General features: G+C 43.1%; 1 protein-coding gene across 7 annotated transcripts in view; it reads right to left on the reverse strand.

Moving 5' to 3' along the window:
* Positions 1-27,055, reverse strand: part of ZNF827 (zinc finger protein 827) — a 176,646-nt gene continuing 149,591 nt past the window's right edge. Inside the window, exons 10-16 of one of the 7 annotated variants that reach the window (XM_058436792.1) lie at positions 21,830-21,967; positions 18,238-18,409; positions 16,953-17,119; positions 7,999-8,190; positions 7,440-7,617; positions 5,532-5,564; positions 3,900-4,041 (exon numbers count right to left, since the gene is read on the reverse strand). In XM_058436792.1, the coding sequence (XP_058292775.1) occupies positions 5,549-5,564; positions 7,440-7,617; positions 7,999-8,190; positions 16,953-17,119; positions 18,238-18,409; positions 21,830-21,967 (863 nt within the window). In that variant the 3' untranslated portion in view covers positions 3,900-4,041; positions 5,532-5,548. Of the gene's footprint in view, positions 4,042-5,531; positions 5,565-5,843; positions 5,911-7,426; positions 7,618-7,998; positions 8,191-16,952; positions 17,120-18,237; positions 18,410-21,829; positions 21,968-27,055 lie in introns of all 7 variants that reach the window. The other 6 variants (XM_058436791.1, XM_058436795.1, XM_058436790.1 and 3 more) reach the window with 6 other exon arrangements.

Genomic DNA, 27,055 nt, shown 5'->3' on the forward strand with positions numbered 1-27,055 from the left:
ACAAAGCAAGACAAACAAAACGCTGAGACTAACAAGCAGTCAAGGATGGCAAACCAAAAAAGAAAAAGAAACAAGAGTATAGCCAACCTTTTTTTTTTTTAATTAGAGTATATTATACTTTCAAACTGGATACACTAGAAATTGGCAATGCAACATAAGATGCAAAGGAATATACCAGTTACTGTCAAAATGACCCTGTACAGCCTTGTAATGCAAAAAGCTTTATACAATACAAATTTTCAGTAATGTACACAAACCTTGACAGTATGATCATCTGAACATAATATGAAGAGTTAAAAAAAGGATAGAAGAAAGAAAGTGCTGAGAACCCTAACTGCATTACTATATGGAAAAATAAGCTAGTTTTCATTGAAGAATGCATAGTGACAACAATTGAAGTTAGTTGGTAGGTGAATTTCTCAAAGATGTTAGTGTTTTACACGGAAAGGATATCTATGGAATACATCCTTCCCTGAGTATCAAACTGCAAACCAAATTCAGGGGTATATATTTTCTAGGGTGGAGTCTGAAAAATGCTGTAGATTTTTTTCTTTATTAATAACAATAATAATATAAAAAGTCAAACAAACTCCAAACACACCTTTTCTCACTCAGAAAACTTTTATAATTTACCAGAAAGATTGATGACTCTTTCCAAAGTGCTAAAAAAGTTGCCCAATTATATTAAGCATTACTAAGTCATTCAAATACAAGTTCAGTGGCAAGCAGTGAAATGCATGGCATTTGAGCAGTAAACGTCTCCTTCCTTCACCTCCTCTCCTTCTTGAGTTTCAACCCTAGACCTCCTATTGCACAAGTGGCATGCTGTAAAACCTATAGTCCGAATTGTCGGGGCCACCCTTTCAGGTTTTTAACCCGCTGGTGCTTAAGTGTGATTCACCTTTTCTACCAGCCTCTGTGGGATTACTTTAGCCCTCTTTCCTGTCATCACTGAACTTGTAATTTTGAAAACACACTATTAGCCAAGTGGCACATTCTCCATTATATGGGGATAAAGACATGACTTGAAAACAAAACAAAACAAAACAAAAAAACCAACCCACCCATAAGCCCAGTATTCTTGGAGTGTATTGTCCATAACTATCTATAGTGTCTTTTACTGAGACATCGATGTGGCGAGGTTGAACATCGTTTCAAACCTGGCCAAGAGCAAAGGTCTCTGCTGGAGAATGACTGAGGGTTTGGGAGCTTCCCGCTCCCTGTGGGCATCTCCTTAGTGTAAACAGGTTTGCCAGGGCACCAAGTAGGCTCCCCATCCATGGCGGGATCACTGGCAAAGGGAGGTGTGGCACACCTGCTGGGTGTGGGGAAGAGGGGCTGGCATGGAGGGGACTGAGGAGACCATGGTGTGGACAGACAGTACAGTCTTCTGGCTTCCTGTAGAACTGTACTAATAACCAGGGAGCTTTCAGCAAAGCAAACTGACTAGAGGAAGAACATTAGGGATGCTTTTATTTTCCCCTGGTGAAACAGATTTAAAAAAAAACCCCAACTCTTAGGATAACACATGATGGAAAACAGCAACACAGTAAGAAAGTGTTCCTCCTGTGCACCAGATCTCCAATAGATAAATAATATATAAACTTTTATAGTCCAAACTTCCCATTATTATACAAAGAACATTTCTTCCTGCTCTTTCAGCCTGTTTCATACTGGAAATTCTGTTGTTTTAAAAATACAAGCAATGAACATATTCAGCCAAAGATTTTTTCCTTTTTTCTTTTTAAATCACCCATTACTTTTTAAGATTAGCAAAGGGCTTTACAACCAACCCACACCTGCTTCCTGCTGCAATAAAGTGCTGCACATAAATTGCCATTTTAATGACCACAAAATAAGAGCTTTTAAATAAGTATAAAGTTAGCCTCCTAGCAGGTTACATCTACCAGGCGTTAACAAAGTGGAATACAGAATTACTAATAACATGGAGGATACCGCGATTAGCCAGAAGGTCGGCAAAACACAATGGAAACTTGTCAGGGGCATAAACTGAACCATAGGACTAAACAGCACCTTTTTGTTGCGTCATTATATGTCAAAGAGGTTGTGGCTAAATCTTCAAACATACAGTCTACTCATTCCATAAAAAAGGTACATTTTCTTCCTTTTATTTTACTTTTTTTTTCAGATGAGAAACAAAAACTAGTGCAAGACCATAGCACTGTGCAAAACTGCCATTTCTTTTTTTTAGTCTGAGCATTTATACCCAGAATTTATCCAAACCCCTTTTAATCTCCTTGGCTGGATTTATCAACCATAAATTTTTTCACCCATACATTTCTTTTTCCTGCAAACAAATGGTAACCACTGAATTAATACATCATATATATATATAATCTGCCCTTAAAAAATGATGCACTGTGTGCACCATACACATTTGTCTACGTGTGGGCACACACACAAAACACACTTAAGTTCTGTGATGTTAGCTGCAGTGCTGCGAGATATTTCTTCCAGATCAGTCACTTGATTCCTTGCCTCTTCATCACCAGAGAAGATCTGAGCGCAAGGTCTCCAGCACTCTGGCGGAAATCTCCAGCAGCACTGTAGATGTCTACCATTCCTTCATCGACTAAGCACCAGGCCCTACCACTCTGTAGCCATCAAAGAGAGAGGGAAAGGTGATGAAGGAGCACAGGGAGAGACTGTCGTGGATGAACAACCCAGGAGGGAAAAGAACGTTCATCGCTGTTAAAGAAGCCAGTACAAAGAATGTGCAATAGAAATGTCATGGCACACAACACACAGCTTTCTCTTTCAGAATCCACAAACGCCCACACACCGCATTCACCCAACAGAAAACCAAATGCACCAGTATATAAGCTTACAAGTGCTGATTGCTATTAAGGACACTCTCTTTAGGGTTTAACAAGACAAGATTCCTTTCAGAGAAAAGTACGGAGAAGGGCTGAGAGTGGGAGTGGGTGGCTGGGGAGGCATGCCTCTGAAGGTAGAAGTATGCAGTAGGTCACCTCTCTGAAGATTGGATAAAGCAGCTTTCAGGTCAATGCAATAGGTATACACACAGAGCCAATTCTCTATTCCTTACTAAAGATATACAGTACACATGTTCCAGACCCATGGGGGTCTGTAGGTTTTGCAGCAACATACACCTGCTGGGGTTGTGTTTAAGTTTTGTGGGTTTTTTGTTTTTTTTTTGTCTTTTGTCTCTTTGTTTTTGGTACAGAACATGGCTGCCCTCAGACAGTCTCTGCTCTTTCTCGCAGTCCGAGATAGGCGAGGAAGGAGTGTTTGGGTGAGGGGATGCTGGGAGGCGCAGTCTGAGGTCGGGGAGGGTGGAATGTGAGATCCAAGTGGTTCTTGGGGTATAACATTGTCAAGGGAATGAGATGGGCAAAATCTGAGTTCCGGTACTTGTCAAAGCGCAAAGGGGAGCCGTTGAAGGCCAAAGCCTTGAGTGCCAGGTTGGGCTCTGAGCTGCTGCCGTGGGCTGCCGACAGGGCCACGGTCTGCAGAGCCTGGGAGGCGGACATAACTGACAGGGGAGATAGGAGATTCCGGGAGCTCCCGACCACCAGGAGCGGGGCCCCCGGGCCGGCCGGTTCCTTGGGGGCTGGACACAGGCCCTTCTTGTCCTCCTCGGGGCAGTCCCCACTCTGGTGCTTCTTGACGTGGCGGCTGAAGACGAAAGGGTGTGTGGTCTTGAACAGGCACTCTTCGCAGCTGAAGGTCTGGCGTGGGGCGTGCTTCAGCTTCTTGTGCAGGTTGAGATTGTCCTTGCGCTTGCAGCTGTAGCTGCACTGGTCACAGTGGAAGGGCCGCTCCCCGGTGTGGACGCGCACGTGCTCGATGAGCTTGTTGGCGGTCTTGGACAGGTAGCCGCACTGGTCGCACTTGTAGTGGTTGCCCAGGCGGTGCTCCCGGGTGTGCGTCTCCAGCTCCAGCTGGTTGGCCTTCACCGTCTGGCAGATCCGGCACTTGTACTCCATCTTGTAGTGGGTCTTGAGGTGGCACTCCATGGCAGCGGGGCGGTTGGTGGAATAAATGCAGAATGGGCACCTGCCGGGGAAAGCAACGCAAGCGAGGTTCAGCCGGGAAGGTTCGGAGGCAGCCGCGCTTCTCCCCGCCTCACCAGCCTTCCCTCACACCACACCCCCCAGTGTCTGAGGCCTGGCCTGCCCAGCCCAGCCCAGCCCTGCCGCCTCTCAGGGGTGGAACGGCCCTTTTGGGCTCTCCCTGCTGACAGAGCAGTCCCCGCTGACAAACAGCTCTGGCGAGGTCCGCTCAGCCTATTCTGGGTCTCCTGGCCGATACAGGCAAGGCCAGCCCTCACCAAGGGGAGCAGAGAAAGTGCCAGGAATCAATTTGCTGGTGCTCCCCTCCAGCCCCCGCCCGGCCCCTCGGAGCCCTCCCCACTCCCAACCAGACAGCGCAGAGGTCTAAACCTCCTGACCTCCCCTCTAGATGGGAGCAACACAAAGAATCGACTTTTCATGCACCACACCAAGCACACGCAGAAAGGCTAAGAGGTTTTAAAGAACAGCTTATAGGGGGAGCGCTACCTCCAGCAAACAGAAAGTCACAGGGGTCAGAATCGTGCTTATTAAGGGGTTGTTAGGATGAGAAGGCCTGTGTGTGTCTCTCTGTGTGAGTGTGTGCATGTGTACATATCTATGTACTCGTAAAACATATCTCCCTACAGGACTGGCTCTTTGTCAGGAAAGGAAGCTGAGAACTATGGCAGGGGCATGGGAGGAGAAGGAAGCCCACCCAACGGCCCATCTGCTAATGAGGAAGGGAGGAGGGAGGGAGACAACTGCTATCTGGAGCTCGAAAACATTAATAGATGATTATGCCGGAGATAGGATAATAATCCAACTGGATTGGAAATTCTCAGAGGGCAGTACCGTATCTTACATTTCCTCTGCATTCTCTGTAGTGCTTGGTAGAGTACTCAGCACATGGTAAGCACTCAGGACATACTGGTTCATTATTTGAGTGGTCTCTACAGGCAATTTAGGTAGATTCTGGAAGGGCAGATGCTGGTCCCAGCTCCATCACCTTGTCAGGCTGGAGCTGGACACCCTAGCCTGGGCCTCTCTGTGGCTCGGTTTCTCCATCCTTTGCAGTGAGGCTACGCTACCACCAACCCTCCTGGCTGTCCAGAGGGGCCACGAGGAGTGGTGAGGCCATGTTAACAAACTCTGCTGAGCCTCTCTTTTAGAAGCTGCCAGGCTGGAGTCAGTGGCTTATATGAGAACTGTAGCGTGTTTGCTCTCTTTCCACAAAGAATGCAGATGCAAAAGTGGCTGCCTCAGCTCTTGCTTGGCTCCTGCAGGGCAGGGCCCAGGAGTGGACTGTCCTCGGAGGGTCTGGAGAGGTGTTCAGCAGAGCCCAACACAACCAAGTGCACCGTGCACGGCCTCCTCAGCGCCAAGCTCGCCGTTAGCCTTTGAACCTCAGCTCACAGAAGAGTGCACACGAGAGAAATATAAAGCCCATTCCCAGGTCAGGTGCACACACAACCCCTACGCCAAGCTGGGCCTTACCTAGAGGAGTCTGAAACTCACCACTGTCCTGAGCTACGGCAAAAGAAAAATAATAGTATAATCTTATTTGATCTGCATTATGAACAGGATATAGAGTACAAGCAGTTCCATCACAGAAAAGCAATTTAGACATCAGCAGTCTGTTTCATTTTAAGGACATTTCTGTGACCCACAGCTCAATCTTTCTTTCACTGCTCAGGCAAAGTGCTAAGGGTTTTCCGTGCTCCCGTTATTTTCTTAAAGACACTCTCTCAGGCAAATTAATTCTCTGATATGGCAAAGGAAACAAAACAAAACAAAACAAAGACTCACTGTATAGCCAGAAGGCATTATCAATTTTTTCAAAGTATTCTTCTACTTGGTCATCCTAGAACATAAACTATTACACAGGGGACGGTTAGCACCGCATGGGAAGTGTCTGTACAGCAAAAGCATCAGAGTTCACTGTGCATTCTCCCCAATGGCTTCAGAGGCTCGGGACTTTGGAGGTCCCTGAGGAAAGGCGAACTGGCAAAGCCACAACTGGCAGGGGCTGCAATGTTCATGGGTGTGACTGGGCTACTGGGAAGGGCAGTGAGCACTGGTCCAACCACAGAAAAACATGGTTCTGGTGTTTCTCTTTTTAAAATGAGAGCACACAAATATTTATAAAGGGACACTGGGAACAAACCAAATCAAATCCCCAAATAAGCTCTCGCTAGGCATTTCCCATCTACTGGTTTCCTTGAATTATAATCACCCCCTCCCCAATCCCTTCTGCCCTCCCCTCCCCCTCCCTCGGAAGCACCCCCAAGAGTGAAACGAAATGGAGTTCAACGGTCCTGTTGTTCCCTGACTCTTCTATGTGGGGGAGTTTTTGAGGAGGCAGGGGCCTGGGGGGACGCAGCCTGCACTGCCCCCAACACTCCACTCCCAGGGTCTTTTCCATCTCTCCCTTCCTCACCCATCTGGGGGAGTCATGCCACCTCTCTGGCAGGTTGCGTGGTTCAATGATGAACATGTTTTAAAACAAAAGGTTTTTTTTCCCCCTTGTGTTAAGTAAAATGTAATTTTTCATTCAACATGATCATTTAGCTGAGAATTAGTAATTATGCCTTGAAAACTGTGTCTTTCTGTGTCCTCCTACCTGTGCTGCTTTCTCTTTACCAGACCCTAAGTGCCTTGTGAACAGGGACTCTGATTTCACTGCGCAGATGAGGTAGTACTAGGACATACATTTCTTGAGGGTGGAAATGGTGTTTTATTCCTGTGTGCCTGTTAGCACCTATTATCAAGCCAGACACACAGTATGTTTGATATTAGTTGATTGGTCTCACTTGAGACCAAAGGGCCTCTTGAAAATACTGGTTAAAGATGATGCTCGTTGTCTAGATCTTGGGAAGAAGACATCAGTATGTTTGCAGGAGGACCACGAAGCACACGATCGTTGCATGAAAAATGTTGCCTCCTGCCTGTTCAAACTGTCCAATTTTGGAGGGCGGGGTGGTTGTAATGCTTACTTAAAGGATATGTAGCAAGCCATCAGAAAAACAGAGAAGGTGAATCTCGGTCACAGTATGATTTATGCTTGGAGACACTAAGCCCTGAGTCCATTAAAATCAAGTCTGAACAAAACTCAAGCAGTGTAGTCTACTCTTGCATGCTGGGTTGTTCCAACGTGTCCTTTTTCTTGCCCTGAATCCCGGGATATTCGCAAAATGGATTCTCCTACTGACATCTGTTGACACCCCAGGGGGACAGGTCTAATTCAGTCCAGCTAAAGGCAGCAGGGGTTCCTGACTAACTCCCCTCATACCAAGCTCGCCTTCTCCATGACTCCCAAAACCTTCATGGGAAAGGACGGGGTAGGGAAGGGGAAAGGGTATTTAATAACAACGCAGTAAAAGGTTCTGTACTTGCTTTCCTTACTTGAGCCCACCGGTGGGGACAGTGTGGCATTTCTTATGCTCCAGCAGCTGTTCGGGGGTCTTCATGAACTTGTGGCACACATCACACTCAAACATCCGGGTGATGAGGTGTATCTGCAGATGACGCTCAAACATGTTCTTCGTCTTGCAGACAAAGTTGCAAAAAACACATTCGAACCCTGCAAGGACCGAAGCTGGGTATAGAGGTGCACGGGGCAGCGGGGAGAGGAGGGCAGGAGTGGAGCCAAGCTCCCCGCCACTTCCTCCCGCCTCCTCCGATGCCTGACAGCTATACCCTTCTAGGCACTGTTCCCCATATCTCTGTGCTAAAAGGAGTTAAATGTACAAACATCGGAATTAATGTCGCCCTCTCCATCCTTCCACCCCATACTCGGATTCAAATTACGCCAAAAGAAATGCAAACTTTAGGTGAGGCCCAGCATACTGCATCCTAGGCCTGTTATCAGTTTTTGACATCGCTCCTGTCCAGGGCTTATTCTCAAGAATGGGTCATCCTGGGTGCGGAGGGTTGAGCAGGCTCACACCCACTTCCTCCTTACCTTTCTCTGGCTTTTCCTCACTGTTCAGTGAGGGCTGGCTCCCAGGCATGACAGAGATGACCAGCAGGTTGTTCCCGCCCTTGTTTTTCTGGGAGCCATCTGAATCATCTTTGCTGTTGGCTGAATCACTCAGAGCTGAGAGGGAGGATGAAGAGGGGCTGTTTGATTCGCTGGGGGTCTTCCTGTCTTCCCCTGAAAAATAAGCAAATAATCCAGTCTGTTACTGAGATGAAAATCCTCAGAATTATAGCAACTGAGGGTGACGAGTTGAGTCTCATGGATGCATCATCATTCTGGGGGCACAGGCTCATGTCCCCAGCTCCCCCACTGCTGGGGGATCCCAGGTCCTAAGGCACCTACCTCCTTTGTGGTACTGGGGGCCAAGAGCAGGCATTCATTAATTTGACAAGTGTTTATTAAGGTCTTACGTGAATTAAAATAAAATGACAGTAATAGCTAAGACGTACTAAACATGTTACCGTGTTCCAGGAACTGTATTATATTTTAAATTATCTCATTTTGTTTTTTCAAAAATCCTATGTGGCACAACTGTTATCAGTCCCATTTTACGAAGAGGGAATGGAGTCACAGAAAGGTTAATCTGGCCTAGATCATATGGCTGGGAAGTGGTGAAGAGGTTTGAGTTGGTTTGACTCCAGGGTCCATGCTCTTTGTCAGTACTCGGGACCCTCTCCCTCAAAGCCAGATACAAACAAGTCAGCAGGCCATTAAAATCTAGTGTCAGAAGACTTCTGCTTCTACTCAAGAGAGAGTGTCAGGGAGTGGGTTTACCATTACTACTAACAACTGAAAAACATCAGACAAAATATACCAAATGCTAGTTTTCGTATCACTGGATGTTAGGCAATGAAAAAAGGTGGCCCCTAAGAGACAGGAAACAAAAGAAGTGAGCCATATGACTGATCAGTTTTCTGCCTTGAGACTCTCCAGGCTTCATTGCAGAGAGGAGGAACCAGGTAGAACCTGACAGACTCCCTGAGTGGAGGGGAGGATACAGAGCTGAAGGTCTGACCAGACTTTGCAGGACGGAGTATCAGAGAGGAAGGGGCAGCACAGAAGAACAACCCCAGAGACACAGAGAGGGTCCCCCTTGAGTATTCAACAAAGTAGGGATCAGAGCATGGGGGTGAAGAAACTACCCATAGTTGGAGGGGGAAAAGCCACCTGAAAAGCTTAGAGAACAGTGCCTGGCACTCAGAGAGGGCTAGAAATAATGCCTGTTTCCACCAGTCAGATTGGAAAAACACATAATTTACAGGGCATTAGGTAGAAAACTAAGAAAGGTCTCTTAGTAGTGGGTTACCTAGATAAATCACTGCCTAGTGATCTAGACCCGCCAAAGAATCATGAAAGCCAGACCCCAAAGGAACGAGGTTTCCAGGTAGCTATCTGCATCCTAACACAAAGGTCAAGAGTATGTATAGAAATATAAAATATTAAGCACCCAACATGGTAAAAACTACAATGTCTGCATCCAAAGGTGATCAGATGTGCAAAAAGATAAACACCATTCGAATTGAGAATAATCAACCAATCAAAGGTGACCCAGAACAGACACAGTTGTTAGACTTTGCAGACAAGGACATTAAAACAGTGGTGACTGTATTTCATATGTTCAAGAAGTAGAGACATGGACGATATTAAAAAGATCTAAATAAAATTTCTACCGATGAAAACTGCAGTGTCTGTTACCAGCAGTAATCCCATTAGACATGGCAGAGGAAGATGAGTAAACTTGAAGATAATAGCTATAGAAACTATCTGAAATGAAACAGAAAGGAATCCCCCCAAATGAAAAGAGCATCAGTGAACTGTGGGATGCCTTTGGGAAGCTTAAAATAAGTTTAATTGGAATCCCTGGTGGGGTGGGGAGGGTGGAAATTTGAAATGGCCAAAAATTTTCCAAATTTGAGGAAAATCATAAACCCATAGATCCAAGAAGCTCAACGAACCTCAAGCATAAGAAACACGAAGAAACTTATACAAAAGAACATCATAAATTGCTCAAAATCAGTGCTAAAGAACAAAATCCTAAAAGTAGCCAGAGGAAGAAAGATATATTAGGTGCACAGGAACAAAAACAAGGATGACAGTGGATTTCTCACTGGAAACTATGCAAGTAAGAAGACAGTAAAGCAACATCTTTAAAGTACTGAAAGATACACTGTCAACCTAAAATCTTATACCTAGTGAAAATATATTTCAAAAATGAAGGCAACAAACAAAAGCTCACATTAAAACAAATGAAGGAATTCATCAGCAGCAGATCTGAATTACAAGAAATGTTCAAAGCCCAGGCAGAAGAAAATGAAACCAGATATAAAACCGATCTACACAAAAGAATGAAGAGGCTGGAAATAATAAATACATGGATAAATTCATAATTTTTAAATTACTGAAATATCTTTAAAAGATAAAAGTAACATTGTTTAAACAAAAATAACTGTTTTGTAGGGTTTATAAAACATATAAGTAAACACGACAATAGCATAAAGGCTAGGAGGAGAGAAATGGAAGTCTACTTGCGTGAGGTTCTTATACAACATATGGAGTGGTTTAATCAATCACTTGAAGTTTTACTGTAATAAATTAAAGATGTAGTTTTTTTTGGAGACAGGGTCTCACTCTGTTGCCCAAGCTGGAGTACAGTAACGTGATCCCAGCTCACTGCAACCTCCACCTCCCGGGTTCAAGCAATTTTCCTGCCTCAGCCTCCCAAGTAGCTGGGATTACAGGCATGTGCATCATGCCTGGCTAATTTTTGTATTTTCAGAAGAGACAGGGTTTCACCATGTTGGCCAGGCTGGTCTTGAACTCCTGACCTCAAGTGATCTGCCCACTTTGGCCTCCCAACATACTGGGATTACAAGCATGAGCCACCGTACCTGGCCTAAAGATGTACATTATAAACCCCAAGTAACTGGAGTGCTAGACTTTGTTCCTGGTTCAAGAGACTTAAGAATGTTAAGATGTCAATTATCCACAAAATGATTTACAGATTCAACGTGACCTCATAGTTTTAGGTTAGGGGAGAAAATATAGGGAGACTGTTCTTCAGTTCCCTTCAAATCACTTAATTAAGCAATCTAGTGACTGTAAATGTTAGAACCTAACTTCCTTTATTAGGAGATTAAATTAGCCAGGTGTGGTGGCATACGCCTGTAATCCCAGCTACTTGGGAGGCTGAGGCAGGAGAATCGCTTGAACCTGTGGAGGCGGAGGTTGTGGTGAGCAGAGATGGCACCATTGTACTCCAGCCTGGGCGACAAAGCAAGACTCCGTCTCAAAAAAAAAAAAAAATCTATATATATCTATATATATACATGTATACAAAGTTTGGAAATAAACAGAGCTGTAATGGTGGGTTACACTAGAGTGTAAAATTACTAGTGTCGTGTTTGTTTACTTTTATTCCATTTTCAAAATTTTCTAGAGTGACCATATTTTTAAAAGTTTTTAAAAAGAGAAAGGAAGAAATATGTACCCACTTACAATGTTTTCAAATCCCGTTCCTGTCAGAACTGCACTTAGGGTCCAGGGCAGACAACTCTTACTTCAGTTCACAATTTTAAAAATCTTGCTCCTATTAGAACTGCAAGTATGTGACCTCAGTCACTGACCATGAGGAGCAATGGCATATGACTTTAGATTACAGACTTCTCTCTTGGTGCAAGAAAGCTATGTGACAACTAGTACCATTATTGCCAGTTGCTTATCAGTATATATTTAACCAGCTTAGTTACATTTTCTAGGTAGAACATTTTTAGCGGAGACCCTGAATCCCTGATATTGCAACTCCATCTTCTAATATTCACCTGTTGCAAGTGATTCTTTTAAATTTGTTTTTAGAATTAAAACATATTAATTTCAACTACCATCTCTAAACATAGATTCAAGTACCCTTAGGCTTAAGGCACCAGGCAGAAATACCTAAATTAATAAATGTATAAAGATACAATGTGCTGTGCCAGCCACTCTGTGATGCAGCCCAGCTTGCTCAATGTGTAATCCCTAGTCCAAACAGCCTCCCCTGTTTCTGTCCTCATCTTGTTTTGCTGTGTCTGTGGAAAGAGCTAGGGTGCCCTTGCCAGCCAAGTCCAAGGCTGTGACCCAAGTGGTCATTTACCTTCTTCAGCATCACAAAGATCTTGGTGAAGGACACCTGTGCACAGGTGATGCAACTTCACACATTAGGACAACCAGCTGAAGAGAACTTAAAAAACAAAACAAAACAAAACTCCTAAATATTGCACAATTTTAAACAGCACAAATTAGGAAATTGAAACATAAAAAAAATTACCAATTATCTTGCTTCCTCAATACAGACACTGTTACATTTTCGAGTACTTTTCATTCTTAACAAAGTAAGCACTTCTACTTTTAAATTGTTTCCATTAAGGTTAAGAATAAAGACTCTAGATCCAGGCTGGGTGCCATGGCTCACGCCCGTAATCCCAGCACTTTGGGAGGCTGAGGCGGGTGAATTGCCTGAGGTCAGGAGTTTGAGACCAGCCTGGCCAAATGGCAAAACCCCATCTCTACTAAAAATACCAAAAAATAAGCCTGGCGTGGTGGCCCATGCCTGTGATCCCAGCTACTCGGGGGGCTGAGACATGAAAATTGCTTGAACTTGAGAGGTGGAGGTTGCAGTGAGCCAAGATTGCGCCACTTCACTCCAGCCTCAGCAAGAGAGTGAGACCTTGTCTCTAAATAAATAAATAAATAAACAATAATAAAAAAAAATAGATCAGAATATGTGAGTTTGAATCTCACCTCTACCACTTAGTAGCTGTATTATTTTGAACAAGATACTTAACTTTGTGCCTCAATTATCTCATCCATAAAATGGGGATAATATCAGCACTTGCCTCATATGGTGGTTGTGATAATTAAATAGGTTTTTATATGTAAATCACTAAGAACAATGTCTGGATCATGGTAAGCATTATAGAAAATATTATTATCCTATTATAAAACATACATAATAAAATATAATAATAATATAACTAATACTTTGTATTTTCCCATGCTATTTTAGGTATTTATACAGCGTTGGCTCTCAAAAAATTCATGAAAATATTTGCATTGTTTTAAATGATTGTATTATATCCATGGAGGGGATTATTCTACTTAAATAGTTCCTTAAAATTAAATTTAAAGTTAAAATTAATATTTCACTGATTGAATATTTTCCCATGAATAAATTTCCCAGAGATGGGATTACTGAGTCACAGGGCATTACATTTTAAGCCTCTTGGTATATACAGCTTAATTAGTTTCCAAGGAGTTTTACCAGTCTGCAGGGCAACAGCAATCTGAGTACCAGCATCATCCCAGCAACAGTGAGTATTAATATCAAATGTTCTCCTAACTTAACAGGTGGAATATAAGCCTTGAGTTTTAGCTGGACTGCCAGTGAGGCTGTACGTGTTTCCTTATAGTAAGTGGTTAGCTTTTATTTCCTTCATTGTGAATTGACTGCTCATGTCCTCATATCCTTTGCTAATTCTTCAATTAGAGGCCTAAAGATTTTCTTAACAGTTTATAGGAATATTCTATGTAGTAAATATATTAACCTTTTGTCATTTTTGTAAACACATTTTTTCAGACCCAGGTTTTGATTTTGCTTCTCTTTTTCTGTTATTTTGCAAACCGAAGAAATTTTTACGTGTCAAATCTCTCGATTGTTTTCATTTGTGCTTTATTTTATCACTTAAGCTTTTACAAATCCTTCTCGCTCTGTAAGCTTGATAAATATTCTATTTTCTTCAGGCTTTTCTAGGGCTGATCTGTTAATAGGGATTCTGTAAGTTATCTGGAATTTATTTTGGTGTCAATGTGAGGTGAGGTATTGATAGCTGTATTTTCCAAATAGCCATTCAGATTCCTCAATGCCATTTATTGCAACATTTAGAAATTGCAGCAAAATTTGCATTGAAGAAGTCACAAGCACCAGAGGGGATATTTTCCCCTTGTTGATATTCTCTGCAGGGACAAGACGCCAGACAGTGGGAGAAAGAAGGTGAGGAGGGGTCACTATGCGGAAATGGCTAATGAGAGGACAGTTCCTCGGGTATCCCTTTAACATCCCACTCACAGGCATGCCTGGAGTAACAGCAACCCATAAGAAAATGTGAGAAAGCATGGGTTCTGTAGGAGACTAAACAAAATGCGTGCTGTTGATTAGAGCTTATCCTGTAGATCACAACTTCACTTAGGTAACAAGATAGCGTGGCAGATTTCCTAAGGTACTGAAATAATAGGTGCCTTTTCCGAAGACAGGAAAATCAAATTAGAGAACAAGGCTCACAGAATTAGAGAATCTTAGGCCTAAGGGCATCTCCTGCGCATCTGAAAATATAGGGAACAGATGGAGGCCCAGAGAAGTTAACTGAGATCCTACATTCACAATACTACTTATGGTACCATAGGGTCTAGAACCTGGATCGAGAATTCAGTGTGTGCTTTCCTCCATGCCAAGTAACTTCCACATAGATTATAGAAATAAGTCACTAGGAATCTAAGGTTCAAGCAAGGGCCATGTCTGAGTAGTTTTCTTACTTAACATGCACAAATGTGCACAGATGAGCTTGCACACAAATATATTCATTCACTGAAGGAACATTGATTCCCCACTTGTACCGTGTAGGGCCTGCTCCAGGTGCTGAGATACAGCAGTGACTTAGATAAGCTCCCTGTTCTTGGGAATATATACTGCTATATATGTCATATAGCATATATATTGCTTTATATGTCATATAGCATATATATTGCTTTATATCATAACTTTGCAATAATCCAACTTACTAATTTACAGATTTAGATTGATCTATTTTGGGTCAAACTGAAACATCTCAAAACTATACTAAATATAGGAAACCCTTGCTGTGAGACCATTAGCTTATAACGGGGGTCAGCAAACTACAGTCCTTGGGCTCAAATGAGCCTCCTGTTTTTATAAATAAAGTTTTATTGGAACATGGCCATGCCCACTCATTTGCATATTGTCTATGACTACTTTCAACAGCTGAGTTGAGTAGTAGTGACAGAAACTGTATGACCTGAAAGCCTAAAATATTTACTATTTGCCCCTTTGAAAAAAGCTTGCAGGGCCCTGGCTTATAAAATAGGTTTTAACCTTATTCTTAGAGCAGCAGCATTAAAGGCTCCTACTGAATTAAAAAAGAAACTTCTTTAATGCATTTCACTCTTGGGTGACTGTACTAACAAACAAGAATATTCTTTCCTGCTAGACAATGAGCCCTGAACCCTGCTACATCAGAGAGAACAAGATCTTTGCTTCATTCCCTGTGGTAATTACGAGGTATGTGTTTGCACTGGTTAGTTGTGAAGTTTCCACTCATGACAATTAAACGATGACAAGTTCAGCTTCTTCCTATCCATATGTTTTCTATGGTTTCTATGGTGGTATGGGCGTGGAGGGGGCTTTGGAGCAGGATGGGAGGGAGGAAGGTTTTCAACTGGGTTCAGGTATACTTTGGAGTAAAGAGGGTTAGAACGAAGGTTAACAGAAAGGAGAAAAAAAAGACTATCTGAAAAGCCAGTGGTAATGGAAAAGAGTTTGGCCTTTTCCTCCATTAGCCACTCCAGAAATGCTGAATTTAATTTGTCTTCAACATGGGTTTCCCAGCTCACCTGCTGCCCACAGGCTAATGTGGTTACAGTCAGACAACTGACTGTAAAAATGGCACCTTCTCACTCGGCATAACGGCTCTCTGCAGACCTCCAAGTCATAGCTGCTCAATTTACTGACAAAAACAAGCTTTTATTACTGTTGGCACCACTGAGCCAAAGTGGCCACAGAAACACAGAGAGATCCTCCTCTGCCGTGTACATCGTCAGCACAACTGTCAGGGAAATTCCCCTTCCCGAATCCTTCAAGTGCGGATGATGTGAGGGGCTGACCCAACACCCAGGGCTGGCAATCAGCAACATCACCTCTTAATCTGTAAGCCCCGCAAATGCAGACGGAGCTCCTCCTCATTCTCACTTAATGACTCCTTGCTGGTATGATTTGTAACCATCACTTGTGAGAGTATAATTGCACGGTGAAGTCAGAATGTTAACATCAGTAAATGGAAGAAGTTAACCAGAATGGCAAGAAGCTTAAATAACAGGGGAGCACTGGTGAAGCCTTGGCCATGGCCTAGACAGTGATGGGTTTGTTTCAGGAGAATCTGGTTTTCTTTGGCCGTGAACACACGTGCCATGCGTCATTAAGGAGAGCGTCAGGGCTGCAGTTTCACTGGAGAGGAACAGAGCCTACAGAAGTAGGTGTGCAGTGCCCTGGCACGGGAAAACAGAAAGGTTCAAAGCTCTGCCAAGTGTTTCTCCGGGCTGTCAGAACAGCAATGATACAGAGAGCAAGCTCTGGAATGAAAACTGTTCTGGGCTGAGTTTCAGTAGTCACTGAAACTAGTGACTACTGAACTAGTGACTGAAACTAGTGACTACAGCAACCCCTAGTTGCTGACCTTGGATGGAATACCCCACCTCTGTTAAGCCTGTTTCTTCACCTGTACTGTACAGTGTGATAACAATAGTATTCACTTAGAGGGTTGCTATGGGGCTTAAATGAGAGCCAGTGTGCAAAGGCATAAGACTGGGGCATTGAAAGACTGTCACATATGGTGATGAGAAAGAGGATCAGGATGAGCAACAAGCAAAGAGCTCGGCACCTCTCAACCACATCTGAACTTGGGAGTCTTTCAGAGCAGTGAGGCACAAGGCATGCCAGGAAACAGTATTATGACTACAGAGAAATGTGGCTCTCATGCCTTGGGAAAGTCCTTCCTTCCATGGAAGGAAAGGGCAATGTCTCAGGGCGGTGGGGATGCTTTGGCCAGGTGGCAGGTGCTCTGGGGTGCAGGAGATGGAGAAGGAGTGGGAGAAGGACAGACAGGAATGGTCACCTGTGTGCTTGGTGCCAATGTGAGTCTTTATCTCTGCTTCCTCCATGGTGACGAAGTCGCAGGCAGTGCAGCAGATCGAAAACATCCACTGCTCCTTGTCCACGTGGAGTGACATGTGGCTGACAAACTGGACATTGAGCTCGGTCTCAAATCCACACACGTGACAACTACATGAAAGGGTAAAAGACGGGGAGAGAAAAGGGTGACACATACTTCTAAATGTGGGCTGTCCATTTATACACAGTACACTCAAGAAAACTGGAATTTGAAACACATTTGTCTCTCCACCAAAAGGTTTTGAATTAGAAAATTCTTCTGCTTTCTGGGATGCCTCTAAAGTAGTCACTGTGCCAAAGAGACTAAGGGCCAGCATCATGTAACAATCACATATGTGTTATAATGATGCTAAATAATCATAAAGTTAATTTAAAACTATGGATTCCAGATGCTGCACATCACCTAATTGATTTCCTTTGGGCAAAGAGACGCGGGGTAGCATTGCCAGGGTATTTAGTGGTGCTGGTCCACTGATAAACTCGGAGAGCACCTCATAAGCCCAGGAGCCTCTCTCTCTCTCTGGAAACCTTCCCTAGTAGCAATGAAAGCACATACAGTTTGTTGTATGGCACTCCAAGCAAGAGGCTACTCTATCCGGGACAACTTCTGATAGAAGCCACCCATCACTAGAGACATTTCCTGCAAAAGCAAGTTTCCACCAATCAGTATGGCATCTCTCTAGGACAAGATTTGACAGAAAGCCAGAAACTTGGGGGTTTTATGGCAATCAAACCAATATTGATTCATGACTGAATACAGAAATGAAACATAAAATCCACACACTAAAGTGTGATACAACCATGGGGAAATACATAACGCCTTCTGGGCTAGTTCTCTGGGGTTCTCAGATTTATATTTCCTCAGCTATTTTTTTTTTTTAAACAATTCTTAGGGAGCAGCAACACACTCAGTTACAAAGGTTGGAGCTTCTGAGCTGAACAGACCTAAAAATTCATCATCCCCAGAGCCCATCACTGTCTGGAGCTCCACCCCAGAGAGCCACCTCTAAGACCATTTCTCTTTCAATTAATACTACCAGGGGCACCCAAGCCAAGAGAGGAGTCTGTGCAACTGCAGGGCTCAATCTAAGCAAAGAAATTACTCAAATGAAGGCCAAGCTATGACTGAGAAAAGGGGCCTTGTGATGTATGCCCGCAGCAGACAGGTAGGAAGTGTTGAAGCCAAGAGTCTGAGAAAGGCAGACTAGCATGTTCCATCTGCAACTCACCTGTAATAATAAGGATGTTTCTTCCCGTCACTGCCTTCAGAGGTGACAGCGCTGACAATGTCCTCGGTGTCTGTACTCACCAGCTTCACGGAATGAACGGTCAAGTGCTGGTTTAGATTTGCACGGCACTTAGCAGCATAGGGGCACAGGTGGCATTTGTATTTTCTTTCCTCTGGGGGAGAAGGAACAGGAAAAAGCCCAAATCGCTTTCAAAAAAGGAAGTCCCAACACCTTGCAAGAATCAGTTAAAGGTATCAAGGAAAGAATGGTTCAAGTCACATTTCAGATGGAGACAATGGTAATGCCTTGGAATTGTAAGTATCTAAAAGTCTTTACCCAGCAGGTCACTCCTGTATTAGTACTTCTAAATATAAAAGAAAATCTCCAGCTGGGCACTGTGGCTCACACCTGTAATTCTAGCAGTTTGGGAGGCTAAGGCAGAAAGATCACTTCAGGACAGGAGCTCGAGACCAGCTTGGGCATCACAGCGAGACTCCGTCTCTACAAAAAATTTTTAAAAAATTGGTCAGGCATGGTGGCACGTGCCTGTAGTCCCAGCTACTTGGGAGGAGGAGGTGGGAGGACTGCTTGAGCCCAGGAGGTCAGGGTTACAGTGAACCATGATCACATCACTGCACTCCAGCCTGGGTGACAGAGGTAAACCTTGTTTCAAAAAAAAAAAAAAAAAAGAAAAGAAAAGTCCCAGGGCAACTAGAATAGATAACCTGCTTGTTTTTTCCTGGACATGCGCAGCCCATTTTCCTGATAAGGTAAGCCCCATACAGGGCAAAAGAATATTCTGTGAGTGAGCAAGTTGTGTGTGTGTGTGTGTGTGTGTGTGTGTGTGTGTTCTCCGTGTGTCAGTCGTGGGTGAGTGCTGAGCAGGGGAGGGGGAATGAAACACAGCATTTGCAGGACTGCAGCATAAAAGAGGCCTCATCATTCTCCCTAAGCTCCTGGCCTGGGTCAGCCAAGAAATAAAAAAAACTAATGAAATTAAGGGGAAAAAATGCTGTGTGAAATAATTTAATTGGAAATTTCATTTTACATAAATAAAATAAAGAATTTCAATTAATTTCTTAATGGAAACCCTCTCATAAAACTGACAAATGTTTCAGGATCGTTTCCAGAGTGGCATTCTGAATTCGTTTGATTAATCAAGCAAATTAAAGTAAAAGGAGCAGGCTTTGCTTTCATCACACAAAGGTAACAGCAGAAGATGAAGGAAAGAACAACTCCAGTGTTCTATCCTTAATGCTTACTTGGTATGCCTGGCTTAAAGGAAATACCTGTCTTCTTTAGTTCACAGAGAAGAACATGGAAAAAAGTTCTTCTCTACAAAATATGACCATTATTATTATAGGTGGTCCCCAACATCTTGAAGGGCTGGCATCTGGGCTCAGCAGGGTCAGGGGAGGAGCCCCACCGTCCAGATAAAATATGTCCTTTCTTTAGAAGTTTTGCGTTTGTATGAATAAGTGAGGTTGTTAAGTTTTGTTATTAAGGTTATGCATCCTCCATAAAGTGAAACTGTGGAGCTTTTTAAATCTTTTTCTATCATTTGGAAAGGTTTAATAATGTTGGAATTTCCTCTTCTCAAAAGGTTAGAAAGAACTCACCAGGGAAAATTTCTGGACCTGATGCCTTTATTAACGGTATGTCCTTCATAATTTTTCCAAATTTCCCTTTGGGAACTGACTGATTCAAGTTCCCTCTCCACTTTGGGTCAATTTTAGTCATTCTGTTTAAATGATCTATGTCATCTAAGTGTTCAGCTATTTTTCTTAGAGCTTCATTATTCTCCAATAATTCTTTAACATCTTCCACATTGATGATTAGGCTTCCTTTTTCATTCCTAACTTTGAGTATTTTTGCTTCATTTTCTTAATCAGGCTTAAAACGATTTATCTATTTTATGGCCATCTTCTTTCTAGACTTTGTTGTTTTATCAATTCCTTAAGATGACCGTTAAGTTCCTTTATTTTTGTCTTTCTCTAATTAAAATGTTTACCTCTATAAATTTTCCTCTGACTAGAGCTCTTGCTGTTTGCTCCAGGTTTACGTAGGAAGTGTTCTCTGTTTCATTCCTTTTAGATGTCTGTTATTTGAATTTTTATTTTCTCCTTTTTTCTTTGGTCCAATTAGGCAGGACATTTTATTGAACCTTACTTATTTAAAATTTCATTTAAGTACGCTCAGAGAATGTGACCTTATAAAACTCCACTTTTTTGAACATGTTAAAGTTTTCCTAAATTTTGTCTTTAGTCAAATTTAAAATTAAAAATATTAAAAATATAAAAAGAAAAGACACCAGTCTGGGCAGCACGGCGAAACCCCATTACTACAAAAAACTTTTTGTTTTTTTTGAGACTGAGTTTTGCTCTTGTCACTCAGGCTGGAGTGCAGTGGCGCGATCTTGGCTCACTGCACAATTTCCACCTCCTGGGTTCAAGCAATTCTCCTACCTCGGCCTCCTGAGTAGCTGGGATTACAAGCATGCGCCTCCATGCCCGGCTAATTTTTGTATTTTTAGTCGAGATGGGGTTTCACCACTTTGCCCAGGCTTGTCTCGAACTCCTGACCTCAGGTGATCCACCCGCCTTGGCCTCCCAAAGTGTTGGGATTATAGGCATGAGCCACTGTGCCTGACAACAAAAACCTTTTTTTTTTTTTTTAAATTAGCTGGGCATAGTGGCAGCGTACACCTGTAGCCTCAGCTACTCAGAAAGCTGAGAAGGAAGGATCACTTGAACCCGGGAGGCAGAGGCTGCAGTGAGCCGGGATGGAGCCACTGTACTCCAGTCTGGGTGACAGAGCGAGACCCTGTCTTGGGGGAAAAAAAAAGACAAAATTAATCTTGTCCTATTAATACTTCCTGTCTTGCTTTTTAAATTTTGTGTGATGTACGAAACCTTTATTTTGAACTTTTCTTTATCATTTTGTTTTTGTGTTCCCTGTAAATAAGATATATCTGGATTATTTGAAAACCTGATGTCAATGTAAAAATGGAAATGTTTGATTTTATTATTTCCATCTTGCTTTATGTTTACTACTGATTTTGCCTTATGTCTTTTTGTCTTCAATTATTTTTCCTGTGTGGACTAAGTTACTATTTATTCCTCCTTGTTAACTTGGTTGTCTTTCCTTTCCCAACTCTCAGAACCAACCATATTTCTCCCTAATTATATGTAAATAAAGGTAGAAGCGGTTTCTCCACCAAGGTGCCTTTTCCCCGGCTGCTCCCACCCACCACAATAAGATAAAACCAGTAAGATGGAGTGTGTCCCCCTGTCCTGCGCTTTCAAGATGAGCTCAATACATTTTTTTAACAGAGTTTAGGAATTTTACCTGAATAAACTTAAATTGTGAATATTTTCTCATCAGTCCTACTTGGAACTCAATGAACCCTTTCAATACAAATAAAAAAGCCTTTCCAAGGTCTTCTTTAAACATGCCAGAGAAAATGGCTTGAAAAGGTCAGCCATTCCCAGCACTTCCTGTAATGCTTCTCTTAGAGAAACTCAGCTTCCGGGGAGTAAAGAAGTTGGTGATGGAGCATAGAGGGCTGACAGCCCAGGCCCTACTCACTCACCTGTGTGCAGCGAGAGGTGTCGGGACAATGTCTGCTGTCGGCCAAACACTTTCCCACACACGTCACAGGGAAAAAGCTGGTCATTGAATTTCCAGGATGGTAATCCATTTCCTGCCTCTAGGACTATCTTTTCCGTTTCTGGGTCAAAAGAACAAAGCATCATGAGAAATAAGGCAACAAGAATACATTTTCTGTTAGTCAACATTCAGGATTTCAGCAGAGCCTTCTCTCTGAAGAATGTGGCTAGTAATTGCAAATGAGTCTGGTTTTCCTGCTCATTTCCTGTCTCTAAGAAGGCTGTTCTTGAAGGCTGCGGTGGCAAGTGGATTCCGACCCCCATCAATTCTTCGGTATTTTCTCTTTTTCATCACTAAAGACCAGCCAACTAACCTTCTAGTCAGTTGATAGCACTGTGCCCAGTATACAGCAGATACTCAACAAATACTTGTTGAATGAGTTGCCTGAGTTGCATGTTAAAATTCCAGAAATGTAGGCTCTTGCCACAAGGCAGTAAATAAAGAATTGTAGGCTGAGCTTGGTCACTCACACCTGTAATCCCGGCACTTTGGGAGGCCGAGGTGAGTAGATCACTTGAGCTCAGAAGTTCAAGACCAGCCTGGCCAACATGGTGAAACCTTGTCTCTACTAAAAATACAAAGGTTATCTGGACATGGTGGCAGGTCTGTAATCCCAGTTACTTCAGAGGCTGAGGCACGAGAATCACTTGAAGCTCGGAGGTGGAGGTTGCAGTGAGCTGAGATCATGCCATCACACTCCAGCTTGGGTGACAGAGTGAGACGCTGTCTCAAAAAAAAAAAAAAAAAAAGAATTGTAAATCTCAGAGTCTGATGTGAAAATAAATGGTTCTACCTCTTGAAAGGAAATATGCTTTCATTCTCTGTAAGAAGAAAGCTTTGCTCTTCATTCCAGTTTGTGCAAAATCCTTAATGAGGAATTTGTGCTAAGTAGACTCAGTGATAACTACCGCACACTGTGCCACAGAAAATTCCCTAATGCAAGAATGAACCAGAATTTCCCCCAAAGGTCTCATATTTGGGAAAACAGTGAGTGCCACAAGTTATCTACCCATAATTCATAGCCATGAATGAAATAAATGGACTTTAATACATTCTCTAATCATCTTAAAGAGTTTTTATTTTCTCATTCTTATCCCTAGGATTACGTTTAATTTTCTTGCCCATGTTTCTTCTTGTGGAACTATACCAGATTATACAAACATTCCTTCTATGATAATGTCATAAAATAGGTGACAGAGAACACCAGAAAGAAGAGAAGGAGATACTTCTAAAAGGACACTTGAATGGGCCACTGATAGGCCTTTCACCTCACTTTGAAGACCAAGACAAATGATACACTAAGTTAATATCTTGTCTTTTACCTCAGTAAATCATTGAAAATCTCCTTAAAGCCCAGTACTGCATTATAGAACTGGACACCATGTGGTGATAATTGAATGGTGGTAAGAACTTCTCCTAATCCATGCAGATGAAAATGCTCATGCTGGGCGCAGTGGCTCAAGCCTGTAATCCCAGCACTTTGGGAGGCCGAGGCGGGCGGATCACAAGGTCAGGAGATCGAGACCATCCTGGCTAACACGGTGAAACCCCGTCTCCACTAAAAATACAAAAATTTAGCCGGGCGTGGTGGCGGGCACCTGAAATCCCAGCTACTCAGGAGGCTGAAGCAGGAGAATGGCGTGAACCCAGGAGGCGGAGGTTGCAGTGAGCCGAGATTGTGCCACTGCACTCCAGCCTGGGCAGCAGAGCGAGACACCGTCTCAGAAAAAAAAAAAAAAGAAAAGAAAATGTTCACAACACGGGTCAGAGATAACATCAGAAGAAAAAACTTTCACACAATTTGGTTAAAACTGCTTCCCAAATACAGGCTTCCACCTGTATGTGGATAAATCAATGGGATCAATTTTCATTGGAATGATTTGCCAGATAGGGTAATCTAAGGGAAGAAGAAACAAATATGAATGTATGTCTGGAAAGGGGAGGGGGGGAAATGATGGTGAAATTGCAATAATGTTCGCTGTGAGGCACCTGCCAGCAATCCCAACACTGATAAAGCACATGAATTGATTTATCTGTGTTTGTTAAAACATAGCACTTGGGGCCTCAGGGAGAAGGGTTGCTCTTACTAAAGTAGAAATGTGTGACTAAAAACCTCTAAAGGGGAAGAGGGCAGAAATGTGGGTGAAGGGAAGTAAAAAAAAGGGAGTTGAACTTCTGAGGACAAGAACTACTCTTAGACGGCTGTCCTTGAGTCCACACAGTGGGCATTTCAGCTGTGCAGTGAATTTCAGTATATCTGTATCTCCTTTTAAGTGTATAATCAAAACAGTGCTTCAAAGAACAATAATGGTAATAATTATAAGGAGAGGTCAAGAGGGTACAGGGTCTCTTAATACATTCACAATGAGAATGAATGAATTGGGTCAAATACCAAACAAGTAGATGCAATTAAAAATAGATAAGCATCTTAATAATTCCTTCAAGTATCAGTCATGTACTCGAGAAGTTGAAGCATCATGAACTGTCTGATTCCGTCCACTGGTCTTAGAAAATGATGAAAGCTACCGAGGCTGTGCTGCAGCTGAGTGGGAAGAATCCCCGGAGCCGCAGTGAGGCAGGCAGTTGTCACAGGGCACCCATGACTGCTCAACCACAGCCCCGCGCCCAACTCCAAGCCTCGTCTAAGGATCGCTGCTCTCCCCACCTCATGTTTGCATTTGCTACAGCAATCCATTTTCATTTTGCACACAGGAACAAGGCAACCACAGGCCATTTGGAGCCTTATCCCGGAACATGACCTCGAAATCACAGCTGGGTGGGGCCTGGCAGGAGAGGCAGTCAGGGGAGGAGTATTACTGTGGCAACACAAGACCTGAAGCAAAGGCCCGTTCCTTTTTCCAGGAGCTGAGATGAAGCTGAAATGGAGCTCGGCAAATGCCACACTCTCCCGAATCTCCTGTGAATGATGCTACCCAAGTGCCATGTGAGAAACTTTGGAATCTTTTTTGATTCCTCCCCTGACTCTCTTTCAACACATCCAATCAGTCATCGAAGCTGTTGATCTTATGCAGGTCTTTCTAGACCTCACCGCCTTAATTGTGTCATCATCTTTCACCAACATTGTGGCAAAAGCCTCCAAAACAGGTTCTCTGCTACCAGGCCCCTTCCAACAGCCCTTCCTCACCTCACAGATTCCAGAATGATCTTTCCGAGGCACAAATCTCATCATGTCTTGTTCTGTATGCCAACGGCTCCTCAAGGCCAAACTTCTGGCTTCTGAGTCCTTCATGGCCTGGCTCTGGCCACCTCCCACCACCCGAATGCTTGGCAAAGTAGACTGACTTTTCAGGAACAAACAATTCCCTTTTAAGTGTCATTGCTTTTGAATCAACTGTTCCTCCACCAAAAGCTACTACCCCCAACTACTTCTGTACAATAAATTCAGACTCAATTTGAAGCCCTATCTCAGATTTCATCTCCTCGGTGAAGCCCTGCCCAATTCCCAAGGTAGAGTTAGTCATTTCCCCTGCTCTGTCCCAGGGCACTTTTATGAATATTTCTGTTGTACCACTTTTCCTATTATATCACTTGTTTACATATCTTCTGTAAGCCATATATATATATATTCTGCATATAAAGCACCCAGCATAGTCCAACGTGAAGCAGTGCTCAGTCAACACGTTCCCTGGCCTCCCTCCACTGGGGTAAGGGTTCTGCATTATTTATTTGTGTATCTTCAGCATTAGCACAATCTCTGCTACATAAGAGGTGCTTAGTATATATTTGTTGAATAAATGAATGACTGAATAAAAGGGTCCAAGTGAGGCGGAGAATAGACATTATTCTTATTTTATAGTAGGAAAGACTAATAATTTAGTATCATTCATTAAGGCCTATGGCCAATTCAGAACGAAAAATCAGGCTACCTGCATTTTGAATTGCTGTTTTAACTCAATTCACTAACTGCTTTCATGATTCGATTAGTGGAAATGTTTGCAGTCCTGAGCCATACTCCCATAGGCTCTAAATTCTTACCTCTTCCCAATAGCATCAAGCCACAAGACGATTCTCTTTATGATGAACTCTGGCAGTTGCTATTTTCAGTTAACCCAACAGTCATTCTCAACTTTCCTTATCCCTTGCCTTCTCCAGCCATGGAAGCAGCTGGGGTAGCCACGTGCCAAAGTTCTGAGAAGGCTTTTGCTTATCTGTTAAAACGAAGGATATGACTGGTATTGACCCCTTCTCTTTTCCAGCCTTGATCACAGAAGAAATGGTTGGGACTCTGGCAGCCATATTGTGAATATAAGGCATGAAGACAAAAGCCAACTGCCAAGGATGGAGAAAGGGAAAGATGGGAAAAGTATAGGTCCTGGATATGGTTTGATTCTGTGTCCCTGCCTAAATCTCATGTCAAATTTTAATTCCCAGTATTGGAGGTGGGGCCTGGTGGGAGGTGACTGGATCATGGGGGTGGAGTTCTCATGAATGGTTTAGCACGGTCTCTCTGGTGCTATTCTCATGATAGTGAGTTCTCACGAGATCTGGTTGTTTAAAAGTGTGCAGCACCTTCCCCTTCTCTATTCCTACTGCTTTGGCCATGTAACATGTGTCTGCTTCCCCTTCACCTTCCACTATGACGGAAAGTTTCCTGAGGCCTCCCCAGAAGCCAAGCAGATGCCAGCATCATGCTTCCTGTACAGCCTATGGAACTGTGAGCCAATTAAACCCCTTTCATTGTAAATTACCCAGTCTCAGGTATTTCTTGATAGCACTGCAGGAACTGAGTAATACAGTCCTCTGTGGCATTTCTCAGTAGCTGAATGAATGCCAGCAACCACCCACTTTTGGACTTCTTGTTTTGTAAGGGAAATAAGTCCCTGTTTGTTTCAGCCACCATTGGTTGGGTTTTCTATTACTTATAACATTCTTAACTGAAGGCTCCTCCTGTGGTTCCTCTTGGTCTTAGGACTTTGAACATTAGGTTCCACCTTTTGACAGGCTTTAATTCCCAGAATCCCCCATCCTGTGAAGAACTCTCCGTATTCATTATCAACAGCAACAAGTGTACAGCCAGCTGAACACATTTCCATCTTAATTATCTTCTTCTGTTGGGAAAGAAAAACCTTAAAAGCTTCTTTTAGATTACTCAGGAATTTCCTTTAAAAAAACTTTTTATGAAGCATAA

This window comes from Hylobates moloch, unplaced genomic scaffold (assembly GCF_009828535.3).
Source record: "Hylobates moloch isolate HMO894 unplaced genomic scaffold, HMol_V3 SCAFFOLD_3, whole genome shotgun sequence".
Taxonomy (NCBI): domain Eukaryota; kingdom Metazoa; phylum Chordata; class Mammalia; order Primates; family Hylobatidae; genus Hylobates; species Hylobates moloch.